The sequence below is a fragment of the Protopterus annectens genome, chromosome 7.part0 (assembly GCF_019279795.1).
Source record: "Protopterus annectens isolate FY-2018-M chromosome 7.part0, PAN1.0, whole genome shotgun sequence".
NCBI lineage: Eukaryota > Metazoa > Chordata > Ceratodontiformes > Protopteridae > Protopterus > Protopterus annectens.
In genome coordinates this window covers 1082620015-1082639278 of record NC_056739.1, presented here as the reverse complement: position 1 = coordinate 1082639278, position 19264 = coordinate 1082620015, and the positions used below count along the sequence as shown (strand labels likewise).

At 38.0% G+C, this 19264-nt stretch overlaps 1 protein-coding gene across 1 annotated transcript in view; it reads right to left on the bottom strand.

Annotated features, from left to right (window-relative positions):
* Positions 1 to 19264, bottom strand: part of IQGAP1 (IQ motif containing GTPase activating protein 1) — a 1927315-nt gene that overhangs the window by 6076 nt on the left and 1901975 nt on the right. The window contains exon 35 of the mRNA XM_044076373.1: positions 18860 to 18968. Coding sequence (XP_043932308.1) covers positions 18860 to 18968 — 109 coding nt within the window. The remainder of the gene's footprint in view (positions 1 to 18859; positions 18969 to 19264) is intronic.

The window sequence follows — 19264 nt, the reverse complement described above, 5'->3', positions numbered from 1 at the left end:
GAGAAGGGGATGTCTGTATGGGATAGAACTTGTCTGGCTCACCAAATGGAATCTTTTTTTGCAAAGTTGACAAGTAAAACTGGGGTGAGACAAAAGATGAGTACTGAGCCCAAACACACTTTAGGATCCACTGGATCTTTCTCATGTGATGTCTGACATGAGAAATAATCAGGATAGAAAAGGCCATGAAACCTAGAAATTTGCCTGAAGTAGATATTTTCTTGCTATAGATTCCTCCTGTAGAAAAAGACTAAGTAGAGATGATATGTTTGCATTTTTTTCTGAGGGAAGAAAAGCAGTCATCAGGAAACCAGTCTGACAGTCACATGCCAGAATGACATTTTCAATTTCAGGGTGAATCCCAAGAAATAGAAAATATTCACTGTGAACCCTAATTCTGTTAATGCTTCCTGAATTGTTAAGTTAATATAATGCTGTAATCTTGGGCTTCTGGGGTGGGGATATAAAAGTGTACTGATTGCATTATATGGCAAAATAAGATAATCTCCCATTTTTATGAGGGTGAATGTCACAATTAAAATTTCTGGTTTAAGCTAAAGACAAGTTTGCATTTTTAATAGGTTTGACAAAAGACAAACTACAGAAAGGCATGGAAAATTATATATTTTTTGTATTTGCAAAATAAATTAGTTACCAAATGCTCTCACTAAGAGGCAAGTCTATAGTGCAAGTAATTAACCAAAGTCGTCAAAACCGTGTGTTCTGAGAGTAATTTACAGATTCTTCCATGCATTTGCAAAGTTACTGCTTTTTTTCACGTTATCAGCTGATTATACTTGGATACGAAATGCCTGCAGGTGCAAGTAATTAATTAGGAAAACTACGAACACTATGCTGAGTGAAACGTATGAGGTACAGTGCAATCAACATTTAAAAGAACATTGGTAAATAATTCGGCATAAAATAAAGCTTGAAACTGTAGGAAAATGTTAAGTAGCTGTCTCCAACGCTTTACTTTAGCAATACTTTAATACATTTCATTTAACAGTGCACTACTTGGTTTAAAAGTAACCACTGCACATTTTCTTTGGGATAAAAGTTAATGTTTACTGAAAGTACGCAAGCTATTTTTTCACATCTGGGATGGGTGCAGACAAAAAAGAACAGACAGCACATCTGGGAAGGGAACAGGGATCTAATACAAGTGCTCGTGCGCTACATGCTATCAACACACATGCTCACTTCCACTTGCTTGAAACAGCAAGTGCTTGAACTCTCCACTAATATGATCTGCCATAACTACTTAGCCTCTCCACACCCAACCTATAAAGCTTTACTGCCCTAACAGAACTCTAATTCAACCCCCCCTCCAACTCTAACCATAAGGCTCCCTTCCCTTTCCCTAAACCTAAGATGCCCTTCTTGCACTCTAACCCTAAGGCTCCTCTCTAACACCAAGTATCTTTTCTAGCTCATTAACTGTAAAACTCCCTTCTCACTCCCAAACCAAAAATCTCCGTTCTGCAACATTAACCTAAATCTCCCCTCCCAACCAATGGCCTAATCTACACTCTGCCCTCCACTCTAATAATCTGTTCAGGAAATGTGTGGCAGCTGCTTGTCTGAACTCATGTTCTAATCTGAGCTGCAGCCTATCAGAGCAACAAGATGCTAGAGTCCCTTTGAGGCAGCTGTCTCAAAGTGCTTAAGACTCAAATACTTGTATTATACCAAAAAATATCGATCAGAAAAAGAACAGACAGCAATCAGTGTTACAAAAAGAACACAAGCTGTAACATGTTTTAGCATGGGTGTCCTTAACTTTAAAGTAATGCTTGTAGGAGTAAGCAGCTCTCAATTTGGGGAAACTGCTCCTATCTGAAAGGGTAAACTTTGTTTTTTGAAAATGTGCACAATTATGTTTGTTTGCAGTAAGTTAAGAGAGGATTGGGGGTTCTGGAAAATCTACTTTTTTTTATTGATTTCATTGAAGCAAAACATCTTGAAATTGTGACATTAGCTTAGATAGAGACGAGAAACACCTGCATAAGAAATCAGACTGCCAAACATTAGTGAGCACGTATAAACTAAAAGTTGAAAATGCACATTCAAAAGAACTGTTATGTATAAATAGCTTTCTATCATAATGCCTACACTGTCTATACTTTCATGGGATGTAAATGGCCTTACAGGTATAGGCAAAAAGCAGAGAGTACTAAATGGTATTAAGAAATGTAGGGTGCAAATAGCAATATTGCAGGAAACACTTTTGAATAGAAACAAGTATATGAATTTGACAAAGAGGATTTCAGAGTGGACATTCAGAAAAATATTAGGGACAAAAAAGGAAGTAATAATACTGATTGCTACTAAAACTTCAATAGTGACAGAAGAGGAAAAATATAACCATGGCAGATCTGTGGTAATAAGGGGTCACTGGTAGGGGAAGTACATTACGCTGGCATGTATTTATACCCCCCCCCCCCAAAAAAAAAAAAGTGCTATTATGGAGCTTATGAGAATTTGGGGAGAAATAATCAACCTTTTAGCAGGAGATTATTATTTACGGGTGGTCGATAGAACTTTATTTGCAACTATGAGGATATGTCAAAGGGATCTACAAGGAAAATATAACAAGACAGGACAGAGTTCTGAAGAAATATATGAGAATATTTGGTATGGAAGATGTGAATTTAGTAGTAGGAAGTACAGTTGTGTAAGTAAACTTACCATAATAATAGATATTTGAATGATCACTGCTGCAGTAGCCTTATCTGTACAGGTTATATTCTGCTAAAATATAACAGCCAGACAGCTTCCAAAGCTTCAAGGACACATTCAATGCACCCAAAGTTGAGAAGGGCTGTCTAAAAAGAGAAGTTTGAAAACCAAGTCCTTCAGAGCTTTCATGCCAACACAGAGAGGTAGGCTAATGTTCTAACAAGGACAATACTAGGGAAAAAACGCATCTGTCTTTATATATATATATATGATGACCAGGGAAGTCCACTTGGCCATAAAGAGCCCCTTTTCAGTAGAGGCCCGGGGAGAAAAGCTCCACAGTAATGAAGTTACATTTCAAGTGTTTGCAAAGATATAGTTCTATATACTCAAAAATAACACCAGGTCCAGTCACACGAAGCAGTCAACGAAGGTAGCCACTCACAGTAGTACACCAAGTAATACGACAGGATCCACAAGTAGGAAATAGTTCTTTATTACACAAAAACACACCAAGGTGTCTGTTGTGACAGACTGTGATGTAGCTAGAGTGGAAAATGTGAGACTTAGATTCTGATAAACTTGGTCTCCGCCAAAACAATTCCCTTTTCACAAACCCCACAGCTGGAATCTTGAATGTCAAGGATGTTGATGATGGGACTGTACAGATTTTAGGTACCATTCTATTTGTCTCATGTGTAGTCTTGTTAGAGGAAACATGAGAATCATAGAATCTATGAAACAACATCCTGAGAAAATCCCTGGCTGAGACAGTAGTCTGAATGGAAAAACTCAGAAATAGATCTAGATAGAAATGCACTTTTTCTTGTGGAAGAAAAGCTGTTTGAGGTATCTAGGACACATCCCAGGAAAACAATCATGTAAGGAGGAGTCAAACAAGACGTTTGTATGTCCTCCTGGAAACCCAGCATGCAGCTGAGAAATTTATGATACTCAGAGACTTTACACTGCAAAGATGAGCAACTCTAAAAATAAGGAAATACTTTTGCAGTTTGCAACAGGCTAGACACTTTGGGAAACCCAAGGAGCACTGGACAGACTAAAGTTTAACACAGAGAACAGAAAGTGTGATCCAGACACCAATCACCTTAAGGAACACCTGAAATCTGGATCTATAGTAATGCGATGGTATGCATTTTTGACTTAAAGGTCACCAGAAAACTGAAATGGGGAATGAGAAATAAGTTGTGACAGGATAATGTTTTGAATTTGGGCACTATTATAAACAAATTTATAAAGCAAAGATTCAGAACTGGTCCACATAAATCTTTTTTTTTCTTTGTCACCAAAAACATTATTGAATAAAATCCAACTGAGGAAGGACTGCTTCTATTAGATGCTGTTGATGGGGGGGTTTGGTCTCACAGATTATGGGGGAATCCCTGAAAAAGGAGGAAAGAGACACCCACTGCCATCTGTAACCCTTGTTGATTACTTTAAAACTCATCTGTCTATAAATCTGTTGCCAAAGACAAAAATGGAGGCTCAGACCTGTTAAGAATAAGAGCTTGCCAGATGGAAGAAGAGTCTGGCTGATAGTTATTCAGACTTGGACTGTCCTTTGTAATGGGAGGATACTCCTTTCTTCTTGAAATCTGCTTGTCATTGCTCTTTAAAAGTTGGCTTACAAGCAGCTTTGTGTGTTTATTTTGCTTTTTGGAAGAGGTTGCAGGGGTAGCATTAAACCATTTGCTAAATTTGAAGGAGGAAGGCTGAAAATTTTGAGAAATTCCTTGAAATGGGTAGCACAGTCGTGCAGCTGTTAGCATTACTGCATCATAGCAAGAGGTTCTCTGGTTCGATTCTTGGATGGGGTGCCTTCTGTGAGGAGTCTGCATATCCTCCCTGTGTTCGTGTAGGTTTTCTCCATGTGCTCCGGTTTCCTCACACATTCCAAAGATGTGTCTGCAGCATTTCTCCCAGGGCCTCTGCTGAAAATGGGCTCCTCAATACAGTTGCAGTATCAGCATCCCTAGAAGTGGCATCAGCAAAATCATAAGCACATTTAAAACACTAGATAGCCACTTGAGACACATAAGCAATAAAGTTACACATAGAAGTCTTTTCTTCAGAAGAGGAAATAGATGCCATACTATTTCTCATGTTCTCAAAAAAGGACAAGCATAAACTTTAATATAATAAGCTTGGCAGTTGAGGATTCTAAAAATAAATACCCCCCTCTCCAAGCTATCAAAAGCCTTTCCATCCTTGTCAGGATATTTAGCAACAACTGATGGATCTGATACGGGAAAAGTATATAAAAACTTAAAATACTGAGGAACTTCATCCAATCTGTGTTCTTGGGAGCAGCAGACTGTGACAAAAACATCCTCCAACGTTGAAAGAACAGGTGGGAAATTGAGTAGGTTCAGGAAAAATCCAGATGTAATAAATCATATTTTTAGGGACTGTGGACTTTTACTGTCTCCACTGAAATGGAGCTATTCTGGAAACTGTATCAGAAAATGGGAATACTTCAAAGTGGGTGGAAGAGCCAGCCTCCCCTCAGAATCGGAATCTGAGAAGCCGAAACAGAATCTGTCCCTTCACAATCATCCTGTAGGTTCAAACTCATGAACTTCTTCAGAAAATGAAGACTCCCTTTTTCTTTTACCAGAAACAGAAGAACTGGTAAGGTTAAAAGCCTGAACTAAACCCTGAGCTAAGCCCAATAAATCACTCCTGTCTAAAATAACAGACACAGGAGAAGATATACATCTAAGTTTTTGTTTCTTTTTGACAAGAAGTTCTGAAGAAGCAGATCCACTTCTGCAAGAAAAAAATCCCAAGGGATGGGCATAGATGAACTGACAAGTGTGTTTTTCCTTGTCCTCCAATGGCACTTCAGCACAGACAGAGGCAGTCTCTAACCTAGTGTTCATGGTGGCTATAGGGACTACTACAGATGGAGCCCAGAACAAAATGTGAATGGTCTAAGGAACCAGAAATGGCCACAGCAGAGCTATCCATAAGCAGCCTTTTGTCTTGGAAAAGGCTGTTTATTTTCTTCTTTTTGCGACTGCAAGAGGGAGGAAGTAAGGAACCAGTAGGTTATTGCATGGTTAAGGTGAAAAAGCTGCCAGTAGTTCGTAAAACTGGTAAGTAGCAAAAAAGTAACTTTCCCCCACTAAACACAGCAAAACACACTTTAAATTAAAGACTTACTCTAGCCCCAAAAATAAAAATACGGGCAGCTTTACTTCAGAAAAAGTAGTTGTAAATTAGGTTAAAACAACTTTTTTCTGAAAAAGTAAAAAAGTTAACACTCAAGTCACATGCACTTTTCATAGCTTTAAATTTCTATTTCACAGAGAAAGTACAACTTTTGTCATAAAAAGCAGAAGTGGAAGCATTTTCTTTGAAGGGAACTTGACTGCCAAGCAATGGAAAGAATTAGCAAGCAGACCATCATTCAGAGAAAGCTCACAAGAGGAGTGCTCTTCAGTGGAAGGAAAGCTCTTAAAAGAAAGGTTTATGCACCAACCCTTAAGTGAGCTCAGCTCATGCTAATATATTGGATGCGTGAAAGGTACCCTGGAGCTTTGGAAGTTGGTTGGCTGTTGTATTCCATACTGCCACTGAACTTTACAAGAACATCTCACAGAATTTACATATTATTCCCCAATGTACAATAATTGGGCCAGACCGGAAAGAAATTATGTCACAGGGGCATGAATATTTAATTGAAAGCCTTGACACATCCAATAACAATTTCACAATATGCCCCAATAAAAATTAAGAAAGATGTAGGGCAACTATGTGAAGACAAGAATTTAAGGACAGCTGTTTGCACCCAATTATGCAACACAGGAAAGACATAAACCTCTTCAGAAGGGGATAGCTAGTTTGTGGGACAAAATGAAAACTGAATTTAAAAACAGGGCAGAAATAAAACAGAAAGAGATATGGGAAAGAAGTGATAGAAATTAGAGGGGTTGACAAAGGCAAGTATGGCAGAATAAGGGTAATCTTACAGAAGAAAAGGAATAACTTTGGAGCTAAAGGGAAATTACGGGAGTATTTGGATAGTACACATTAGTTTAGAAGCGATGACATTAAGCAACTATTTTTTGATAACTCAACAGCACAAAAACTTCTAGCACAATGACTTAAAGTAGAAAGGATTGTAGCTAAACTTGAGGAGCCTATGACAAAAAAGATTAACTAGAGCACCTAGAAAGGAAATTTTATGGAAATCTGTATAAAGCAGAGGAATGTAGGAACAAAGAAAATGTGCATGTGGACATTTTTTATGGAAGATTTAATTATGCCAAGTTTATAGGAAAATGAGACTCTACAATTAAAAGCCACGAAAGGAAGAGATGAGACAAAAACAGTGATGTATAATCAAACAGGAAAGTCGCCAGGAAGACATGATGTTGCTTTGGAAGTTTTAAAGTTGGAAAGAAAAACTGATAAAAGATTTGGAAGGTTATGTTTAACATGATTTTAAAAGGGGATGGAGGAGTACTAGCATCTTGGAAAAAAGTTTTGGTGGCTGTATTACCTGAACAGACTAAATACCCTTCAGATCCAGCTTTATATAGACCCATTTCAGTTTTAAACCATTTTTCCCCCCAAGTGCTTATGCCTACACTAAGACAATGGTGAAAAACTGACAGATGTGGGAAGGGGGCAAATATCTGACAATATTAAAACAATGATGATCCACAGGGAAGTAGAATGTAAGAATATACACCTATTGTTGGTGGGTCTTGATACAGACCCCCTTCTTGTACGTCAACATCTGACAGAGTCAGCTGGGATTTTACCAGCAGGGAAATGGCAGCACTTGCAGTCCTTGATATGATAATAAAGTTAAATTAGGAGGATATATAAAGGGTCATTGCCCAGATTTAAGTGGGAAGGTTCCTTTCAAACAAGCTATATCTGAACAGAGTAACAGGGCAGGGGTGTCTTCTTTCCAATTTGTTTTACCTTTAGAGGTACTAGCAAAGAAAATAATGGACTCGCAAATTAAAGGATATAAATGTTACAGTAGTCAAAAAAATTAGCTTCCTTTTATAGATTTCATTCTGTACTTGAAAAATCTAGAAAAGGACATTTGGATGTTGTGGAACATTCTGAAACAGTTTTCAAGTTTTTCAGGATATAAAATTAAAGTTGTTAAAACAAAGGCTACAGCTGTAAACTATGTGCCCACATATGAACTGTGGGAGAATGATAAGATAACGTATTTAGGCATACAGATTAAAAAGGATTCTGTTACAACTATGGATATGTGGGAAGAGACTAAACAAAACATAATATAACATCTGAGAAACTAAAAGCTCTTGATTATGGTTACAGATAGTAAGATACAAGCAGAGAAAATGTTTTTAGTCCCTTTACTTTTATATACAGGTCAGGCATATTTTCATCAGCCAGAGGAGATGATGTGCATGATAACAAAGAGTTGAAGGAACTTATTTAGGGGTGGAAGAGAGCAAGTGTTAAGTGGGATAAGTTGATCCTCCTCGCAGAACAAGGTGGATTCGGATTACCTGATTTGAAGGGATACTTTAGAACTATGCAGTTAATGCTCACATACATAACAGAATCAAAATGGAAATGGAGAATGATGAAATGGGAAAATAAGACAGTAGGATTTTGGATGCAGGTCCTTAAGAATGATGACCATACAGCATATTACATTCATAAAGTAGCAGAAAATATTCCAAGAACTAAGACAACATGGGAATGGAGAAAGAAGATACTGCCAATAGGGATAACTGCAAGCAGGGATATAAGCAAGATATTGCAAGAAGTGGTTGGAATTAACTGCAGAAAAAATGGCAAGGTAACCAAGGTATTTGCAGTGCGCGAGGAGGCCAAACAGAAGTTTGGATTGAAGATTAGAGACTGCATTCTCTACTATGGACTGATATCAGTATTGACAGAGAGAAAGTGAGAGGGAGTGCTAAGTGAAAGATAAGCTCAGGTAGAGTTTTTAGTTGAGTCTAGAACAGAACCTGCTGTTAATAAGGTTTAGATGTTTATCTTGGAATGGTTTATTAAGATATTTTTATACTCCCTGCAGACTTCAGAGACGTATTCCTCAGGTAGGGAGCAAATGCTGGAGGTCTGATGGGAAACGGAGGTTAACAGTGAACTTGTTTTTTGTGTGTGTAAAAAATTGGCAGTTTTTAAAAATATCATGCCATGCTTCCAATCTGACTGGTTACTGGTTTAGTCTTTGTGTGTTTTTATGAGCACCCTACACGACACTGTCAGAAATGCTTTTTCACTCTGTCTTCACCTCCCCTTCTACCTATGCCTCTCAACTCTTTTACCACTCATTTCATTTACATCTCATAATTAAATCAACCTTTTGCTTTCCACCCTTTGTAAATAACTCAGTACTCTGTAATGTAACATCTACCATACTGCATAGTTATTTAATTATATCTGTATAGAATATAACTGGCATGAGAAGCCTTACTACTGTACATATAGTTACTGTCATATATTTTGACATTGTAAAATGTATTTATACTGTACTTTGCCTAACATTGTTGATATTGTATAACTTACATTTTGTTTGTACTGCATGTACTGGAGATTTTTCCCGGGCCTCTACTGAAAAGGGGCCTTTGTGCCCAGCCAGACTTCTTCGGTCAAAAAATGTAAAATAAACTAAGGAAAAGATTGTTTTTAGCTTGAACACAAGATCTGACCTGCACAGACACAGTAAGGCCTCACTAAGTTATTGGCTGCAAAAAAATAAATTACTAGAAACAGAAATCAACATCTAACACAACTAACTGAAGTACTGACTACTGTAAAAGAGATGAAAGAAATTACAGTGGGATCTTTATAAAAGGGAGGGAACAAACTTCCTAGAAATAAATACAATTTGTGGGAACAATACAAGTAGAATAATGCTCAGGAGGAGGAGTGAAGCTTATGGGAGTGCATGAATTCAGCAATGTATGTAATGTTGGAGTGAATGATAATTAAGAAAATACGTGCGTATGCCACATGAAAATAGTGAAAATGTCACTATAGTCTCTTTACTTTTCTATTAAAGTATCTGTGCCTATGATGATATGTAAACTACGACTTAATAAAGATGTTTTAAAAAAAAATTTGACTGGTTGAGGCTCAGACCAGACAATCTTTCAGATAAGAAAAATGCATACGCCTTGAAGTCTGCAGTAAGCTAATACTGGAACAAGGCATTTGGTAAAAAACATTGGGAGTGATAGACAGTCCAAAGGGGCAAAGAAGTAAACTGATAATGCAATTCTAAAACAAAGAATCTTAAGAATATTCTGTGTTTCTTCTGAATGAGAATATGAAGGAAGATGCCTGGAGGGACCAAAAAGGCTTGATGGGGAAAGAAGACAAAGCAGAGTTCAAAGTGTCAACATTCTGAATTTTGTAATCAGCATAAAAATGTTTTGTCTGGTTTCGTACAGAATGGAATGGGCCCTCCAGGTGCCCCTTCTCCTGTGTACCAGAAAAAGTCTTTAGTAAAAACCCTTTTCCCCATTTATTTGCAGTCACTGGCTCTATGACACCTGAAGCTGCAAGTCTGAAATAACCTTTGAGGTCAGAGAGTGAGGAAAGATGCCCGTAACAGCGGTCTCCACCTTTTCTGCACCAAGGGCTGGTTTCATGTAAGGCAATTTTCCGAAGACCAGCCATCACACGCACATAATAAAAAATAAAAAAAGTGTATAATATTTATTAATTTGACATTTGTTTACCGGGGAGGTCTGAATGGACTACAAGTCTATTTTTAGCCAGGAACAGGGGAGAAAAGCTCCAAAGTACAATAAAAAGACAACTGGCAATAACTACCAAAAAAGTATACATTCTGCTTAACAGTATAACACTGCTCTACAGTCGAGAGGTATGTAAATCGAATGGCAAACTTATTGACTTTTTAAGTTTATAAGAACAATATTTATAATCTGTCCCTATTACTTGCGGCTCTGTTCAGATTTACTGTGGAAGAGGTTGAGTGGTATGGCCGAGAGGTACGCAAAAGTGCAGTTTTGTACCTACCATAAATGTAGATGTTTGAGTGTTCACCCTGCTGCAGTCATCACACTTTGGTTATCCTGTCGTCAGGCAGTCCCGCAGTCGGCCGGAATTCCAAAGTCTTGGTCCGGCGTCGGTTGCTGTCGCCTCTTCCCTGACGTCAGTGTGCCAGGGGGTATATATAATGCAACAGACGCCATTTTCTTCAGTCTTTCTTGCCGCGCGGTGCCCGAAGCAGAAGGAGTTCGCAAGTGCCAGTCGGCCGACTCCTGAGATTTTGGGATCACTCTCACTCTTCATCTCTCTCAAACACAAAAAAATCTTCTTTTGCTTTCATGCATGCATTCACTCACACATGCATTCAGAAACATATACGTGTGCGCACACACAGAGTCTCGTCTACTTTCATGCATGCATTCAATTACATATGCAGACAGAAACATGCACATGCATACACTTTTTTCGGTTTCCTTGACTTTTATTTTACACTCGCTAAACAGCAAAAGCGCTGCTTAGCAAGTGTAAAGCAACAGCTCGATCAATCTCACTGCTCACTCTCTCTCATAGGCATACAATATCTTCTTTCACATACACACATATCCATTCTGTTTTCATGCACACATTCACTCTCACATGCAGGCAGACACAAACATACGTCTACACATACATACACACATTCAATTTTTCATTTCACAGCATGCCTGGTGGCCCAGTACCAAATGATCCATGGCCCGGTGGTTAGGGACCGCTATTGTACAATATCTAGTACCCAAGATAGTATACCATGAAAGAAAGAATAGAGGAAGGTTCCCTGCAACTTTCAGAAGACAGAGTTAGGTGGTGGTGGAGATAATTTCTCAAAAGCAGTTTTTTTTTTTTCTTTGCGCACTGGATTCTTGAGATCCATTAGATGTTATTTTGGATACTCCTTGCCATTTTTCTCAAAACTATTCTTTTCTAGACTTAATGAAAAAAGGGTCTTGGAGTGGTTAAGATTTCCTTTGAAATCTGACTGGAAATAAGAAATGCTGTTTAACGCTCTGCATGGTTTCCTATTTCTTCTAATGTTTTGAAAACTCCAACTGAAGCATTTCTGAATAACATGTCATTGCCTGCAAGCATTTAGTAGTTGAGCTGTAATGACCTCAAAGAATGCGATCTTAAACATATCTTCTCATAACAGTACCAGTAGAAGTTGCTCTACAGGCAGCACCCACAGTGTCATGGCCACAGCTGATATGGTGCTTAGCTACCTGAAAAGCAAAATTAAACATGTCCATGAAATTTGACTACACATCAGAATTAGGAAAATTTGCCAAAGCTTGTCCCAAAATGCTCAAATAAACTGAACTTGATCGTGTGTGTTTGGTGCTGACAGCTCTAACAGCTAACATGGCAGATGTATACACATTTTTGCCATATCTGTTAAGAGCTCTGCTGTTGTTATGAATGGCATCAGAGGAGGACATAGCTATAGTTCTTTTGCCAGGATCCACAGAAATTACAGTCTGATCAGCAGTGGGATTTTTGTAACAATACTTATGAGTATCAGTAATACTGTAAAATGTGTCATGCTTCTTAGGAGCCACAGACTATGAATCGGGGGGCAATGAAATACAGTGGCTATAAAAAGTGTACACACCCCTGTTAAAATGCCAGGTTTTTGTGATATAAAAAATGAGACCACAATAAATAATTTCAAAACTTTTCCCACCTTTAATGTGACCTATAACCTGTACAATTCAATTGAAAAACAAACAAATGTGTTAGGGGAAAAATATAAAAAAAAAAAAAAAAACGTACATTAAGCAGGTTGCATAAGTGTGCACACCCTTAAACTAATACTTTGTTGAAGCACTTTTTGATTTAATTACAACATTCAGTCTTCTTGGGTAGAGTCTATCAGCATGGCATATCGTGACTTGGCAATATTTGCCCACTCTTCCTTACAAAAGCCCTCCAAATCTGTCGGATTGCGAGGGCATCTCTTGTGCACAGCCCTCTTCAGGTCACCCCACAAATTTTCTATTGGATTTAGGTCTGGGTTCTGGCTGGCCCATTCCAAAACTTAATTTTTTTTCTGGTGAAGCCATTCTTTTGTTGATTTGGATGTATGTGTGGCATCATTGTCGTGTTGAAAGGTGAAATTACTCCTCATCTTCCAGCTTTTTAGCAGACGCCTGAAGGCTTTGGGCCAAAAGTGACTGGTATTCGGAACGGTTTATAATTCCTTCCACCTTGACTAAATCCCCAGTTCCAGCTGAATAAAAGCAACCCCAAAGCATGATACTGCCACCACCATCCTTCACCATGGGAATGGTGTTCTTTTGGTGATGTGAAGCGTTGTTTTTGTGCCAAACGTACCTTCTGGAATTGTACCCAAAAAGTTCAACCTTGGTCTTGTCAGACAATAACACATCTTCCCACATGCTTTTGGGAGACAGTGTATTGTTTTGCAAATTTCAGCCAAGCCTGGATATTTTTGTGTGCAAGAAAAGGCTTCCGTCTTGCAACCCTTCCCCATAGTCTAGACACATGGAGAATATAGGAGATTGTCACATGTAGTACACAACCAGTACTTGCCAGAAATTCCTGCAGCTCCTTCAGAGTTGGTGTATGTCTCTTGGCAGCCTCCCTGACCAGTTTTTGTCTTGTCTTTTCATTAATTTTGGAGGAACGTCCAGTTCTTTGCAATGTCACTGTTGTCCCATATTTTGTCCACTTTATGATGACTGCCTTCACTGTGTTATATGGTATATCGAATGCTGTGGAAATTTTTTTGTACCTTTTTCCTGACTGATACCTTTCAACAATGAGATCCCTTTGATGCTTTGCAAGCTCTCTGCAAACCATGGCTTTTGCTGTAGCAGGCAACTGAGTAAATGTCAGGAAAATCCTACTAGGGCAGCTGAACATTATTTGGGGTTAATCAGAGTCTCTTAATTGATGGCAGGTGTGTACCCAAGAAAACTGAATGCTGTAATTAAATCAAAAGGTGCTTCAACAAAGTATTAGTTTAAGGGTGTGCACATTTATGCAACCAGCTTACTGTACGTTTTATTTTTTATATTTTTCCACTAACAGATTTGTTTTTCAATTCAACTGTACAGGTTATAGGTCATATTAAAGGTGGGAAAAGTTTGGAAATGATTTACTGTGGTCTCATTTTTTATATCACAAAAACCTGGCATTTTAACAGGGGTGTGTACAATTTTTATATCACTGTAGATGAAAAGCCATTTTCCAGTGTCCCCAAAACTTACAGAGATGACAACAAGCTTAGGAGGGTTTACACTCACATGTCATAGAATCCTTTTGGTGAGTCAGAAATCTCTCTACCCTCCAACGTAAAAGTCCTTCATTTTGGCAATAGTGTCATAGGCTGGGGATAAAGTATCAACTGCCTCGGGATTCAAACCCAGAGGGGATTAAGAATTTCAAAGACATAATCTAGGCCTTCTTAGGCAGAATCAGACAATCCTTCCTCCTCAAAGGCAATGAGAATGCTTTTCTGTTTTTTAATTTCTCCAAATATTTTGGGTTTCTAATACCATGATGGGAATGGACCCCATTCCTAAGTTAAAGTATGATTAAAGTTAATGAAATTAGTATTGTTTCAATATCTGATGTCAGCCAAAAGTGCTCTATGCAGCACCCACAATGTGGCCAGTAATGACTCCTCCTGCAATTCGTAAGGGGTTACATGTATTGATAACGCATCTAAATATGACTGTAGATTCTTTTTAAGACCCGTTACTCCTACTACTATTGGAACTGTCTGGCTATCTTTCTTCCACATTGCCTGCAGATCCTGATATTTTATGACTTAGTCACTGGGTGTGGCGATTTCAATGATCGATGCTACTTTTGTCTTCTCTTCATGGATCACCATACCTAGTTTTCTAGCATCTATCTTTTGAACTGTCGGTAATGGGTGATCCCTGAGACGTAATCATCATCTTCTATGATGCTTTGTGCCTCATGTTTCCAGCATTTTTCAGCTACTTCAATACTATATTTTTTACACAATCCCCAGTGAAGCAGTCTTGCCACATTATTAGGCCTTTCAGTTGTTAAGGAAATTAAAAAAATTACAGTCTTGATAGAGTTTCAACATTTATTAGAAAACACACATGTGGGAGACAGAACCGGAGTCAATAATGTCTCCACAAACAAACATATTCCAGCACTTTTATAAGAAAGTACAAGTGAAAATAACAAGTGTTATCTATCAGACCTCTGCCAGTATCCAATAAAAAGTTTACCAATATCTGCAAAATGTAGTTATTCATTAGAACAGTACTAAATATCTAAAATGAAATATGTCAATGTCCTAAAAATAGGTTAGCTAAAACTTCCTTTTCCCAACTCAGCATTAGTAATGCTACAACACAATGAAATGTTCTAATGACAGGCTTCAAGAATGCATTCTTAAGCAGACTAGCTGATTAATTTTAATCCGTTCACATGTTCCAGCTATCTAGCAGTTTCAGCAAAATACATAAACATGTACAGACCATATTATGTACTGTTTACTGCTTAAAAGAATCTGTTGACATGGTTAAAAGTTACTGACCACATACTCTTTCTTCTCACATGCTCAGTTTGTTCCACATAGCTCAACTGTATTTATTCTTTCACACAGTATAATCCTTCTGCCATTAGTATGTCACAACCAGCAATCAGGTGTGTGACAGTTTCCAATTTGATTTTACAAAACACATCTGACTGTTTCTCCCACATGTTCAATGGACTTTGTAATCCAGCGTGTACGTAGCCCACTATCTTGGGCCGCCAATATTAACCTTTCATCTCTTGGTTTGAATTTGCCTCTAACCACTCCTGCATTTGTTCCTGATCAACATGAGGTTCTTCCAGACGTTTTCTATACTTACAACTATATTTATATGCATTTTCCACATTTCTCGCCTTCTCATCTGGTCCTTCACCTTATTCTTTCTTTTGTTTTTTTGGCACATTCAGTTGCTGTCTGATTTTTATCTACTTCTGGTTTGATTTCCATTCCTGCATGACACGGATATGCTTCTGCTAGATTAAGCAGAGAAGTCATCTTAGATTTATTCTCCTTTTTCAAACCTTTCACTACTTTTGGGTCTTGTGAGGTCAGCAAATATACGAGTATCTATACATGTAATCAGTTTCAAGGAGGCCCATCCCTCCTTGAAAACAGAGAATATATAATCTTGGTATGCAGTGATTTTTTAAAATCATTTGGTGAGCATGAAGCATCCTTCTTGTTTTCCTATCTAATCTATCCAACAAGTTTTAGAGCCAGTCACTCCAAAACTAAGTTAGGACAGGAACAGCAAATTGGTTTATAGCTTGGATTTTATTTATAGATGTCAGTGCTGTTTTCAGGATTAATGCAAGTCTTCTAAAGTACTCCTTACTAATTTTTATTTGCATTTGTTCATGTTTTATTGTTGATCCTTCATCAATTTCCAAATATTGACACACTCCCCTCTTGCTCAAGTTCTTTTATATCACATTCTTGTCCCAAACTGACGTTTTCCTGGTGTTGCACTTTTCCTGCTTTAAAGGTTGCTTTTGCGCATTTATCAAGACCAAATGACATTCTTATGTCATCTGAAAAAGTTTTGACAACTTGCAGTTGTAATTTCAGTTCCTCCTCTGACTAGCTACACAGTTTTAAATAATCAACAAATAGAAGATGCGAAGTCTTTACACTTTGTTGTTGTCTAAGAACCAAATTATAGCCATGGCCTAAGCTGTTAAGTAGACAATTTAATGGGTTTAGGGCAAGGCAGAATAGCAGCGTTGACGGAGAGTCACCCTGGAATATCCCCCTTTGAATTTTTATCCCTGGGATAATAATTTGTCCTTTATCATGGCTTAATTGCAAAGAGGTCTGCCACTGTTTCATGGTCACTGTAATGTAGTTGATCAGTGTAGGGTTTATCTTATACATTTTTAAGCACTCTTTTATCCACGAATGTGGGATACTATGAAATGCTTTTTTGTAGTAAATGAATGCCACACTTAGATTCTTCCCCTTTTTGCAGTTCTCCACTATGATTATAACAAATGATACTTTGTTCCATATGACTTTCTTTTATTGCCCTTTTGTTCTACTGCCATAATTGAATTTTCTTCTAAATGACCATAAACTCTGTCGGTATCAATTCCCACATACAGTTTATACATCGTCGGAAGGCAAGTTATTGGTCTATAAGTTTTAGGGTAGCTTGCAGGTTCACTCTTAAGTAGGAGCATTGTTTTTCCTGTTAGCCAGGTTGGTGTCCGTTTGGGGTGCGCATATAAATAGTTCTTACTCATGGCTAAATCTTCGTGCAAAGAAGTTAATACCTTTAACCAAAAGTTAGGTACTGTATCAGGGCCTGGGGTTCCAATTAGAGGCTTTTCTTAACTTTGTTTCAATCTCTCTGGCTGCTACTTCAACCCATTTCATATCCTGTACCTTTAAACTTATTTTTTCTTTTACTTCTTCTATCCATTTAGCATCTTTATGTTCCACAAGATCTTCATAGATACTTCTTCAAAATGTATCTATTTCTTCTTTTTTTGGTGGTCTTTCAATTCCTTTTATCTCGTTTCCCAATTCTCTATAAAACTTGTGTCTACAATGACCATGCTTTTCCTCTTTAAAGGAGCAGATGTTGATGAAGAAGGGTCTAAAGACTGAAAGACTGAATTACTTTAAAAAGACATTGAACAAAGTTGAAACATTCATGTGTACTGCATTTCTGAATGGTGGTGGAAGAAGGTGAAGAAATATACCTTTTTGGAGAATGTTTCCAAAGAGTATCCAGATGTATGGATTTGGCATAGAAGTCATACACCTAACTCTCATAAGCAAATCATGGACATCCTCTTGAAAGCTGATGGATACCTCCCTCACCCTCAGATAAGGTCAATTTAGGTTCTCCATTCCTGGTTGATTCAGATGAACATTTGGTCTGATCAGACATGCAGGTATCCATAGGCATAATGGCCTCCAAAAGGGATGCATTACTGGGTGCACCAGAGACAGATGAACAGTCTGGAGGTGCCTTAGTGTAGTTGTCCATCTCGTATTGAAATGACAGAGGAGGACATCTATTCATCATGTACAGTAGTACTTCACTCGAAGGTTTTCTTTTTCTACTAAGGATGGATGTCCACAGACATGGAAGATGAGCAAAGTTCTGAAGATATGTTTCTACGTCATGAGGGAATTAAGCCTACTTATAATAGTGCTGGGGCGAATGTCTAATAAAACACTACAGGTTTTTACATCATGTCGGGCCCATAAGCAAAGCAACTTAAGTCGGAGTCTTTGTATGGTATTTGATGCCCACAATCTCACTTCAATTTTCCCTTCACAGCCAAACTTCAAAACAAAAAATTATACAAAAGAGGAAGGGTCCCCAACAGGATATCTATCTGCCCGAAAGCTTTGCACTGAAGCTGACCAATACAAATGACGGACATGATGCTGATGAAAGTCTTCATATGTGGACCAGCAACATAAAAGTCCCGAATTATGATGCATCCATACATCTCCCTTACACTGGTATGTCCGCTCATGCTAAAGGAACATGTACAATGTGCAAGGAAGGAGCCTGAGTTTTGCAGGCAGGCCAAACATATAGGTATCTCTGAGGATTATTGCAACAGCGATCTTATGAAGAATGTGCAGAGTGACCTCCCTATCACAAACTCCACCCCTTTAGAACCTGGGTATGAAGCAATTACCTCAAAACAATTATGAAAACGAAGTAACTCAAACTTCTAGAGAGGTTTTTGTCTAGCCAGGCTTCTGAATAACTACTTGTCCAAATTCCAACATCCTAATGCAGTCACTCTGATTTCAGGATTTAAATATTCACCGAATATCAGTGACAAGTGTATAAAAGTAAAGATTTACAGGTTTGTTCCTGGTTGAGAAACTGTGCTTTTTGCCAAATTTCTGAGAATTGTAAGGGAAAAAATAAATGCGTTTTCAGCATAGAGTTACTCAGTCCAGTGTAACTGAGCATTCGTATTTACCTCGTTAAGGCCACTCATGCAAATGGTTATGCACTTCAACTACACTCCTTAAACAGGTTCTCCGGCACGGCATGCATTAAGTTAATCTTATTAGTCCTCATTATGCATATCATGCAAAAGTCAAATCATAATGTACCTGATAATGCAGCATAAAGGTCTCCATTTGAACTCCCATGAACTTGGCTTTCACTTCAAAATCACCCACTTCCTCTGTTGGACTGATTTCAAAATACACATTTTTATATCTGAAAGAAAATAAATACTGAGAATGAAGTAATCACAGTATCCAGTTAAGAACAAACAATATTTTCATGTTCTTAAAAATAACTGTTTGCAGGTGAAATATCGTTTTCTGTGCTACAGAGCTGATTTTGTTGGTTCAGTTTATGCCATGGTCAACATATTGATATCAATTTTATTCTTTTTAACCTCTTACATTTTACTCCTACACAGCTATACTGGTGACTGGCAAACATCAAAATAAGTGTATTAGGATTTTCACAGACACATTCCAGCTAATGTTTGGTAGGTTGCACACACT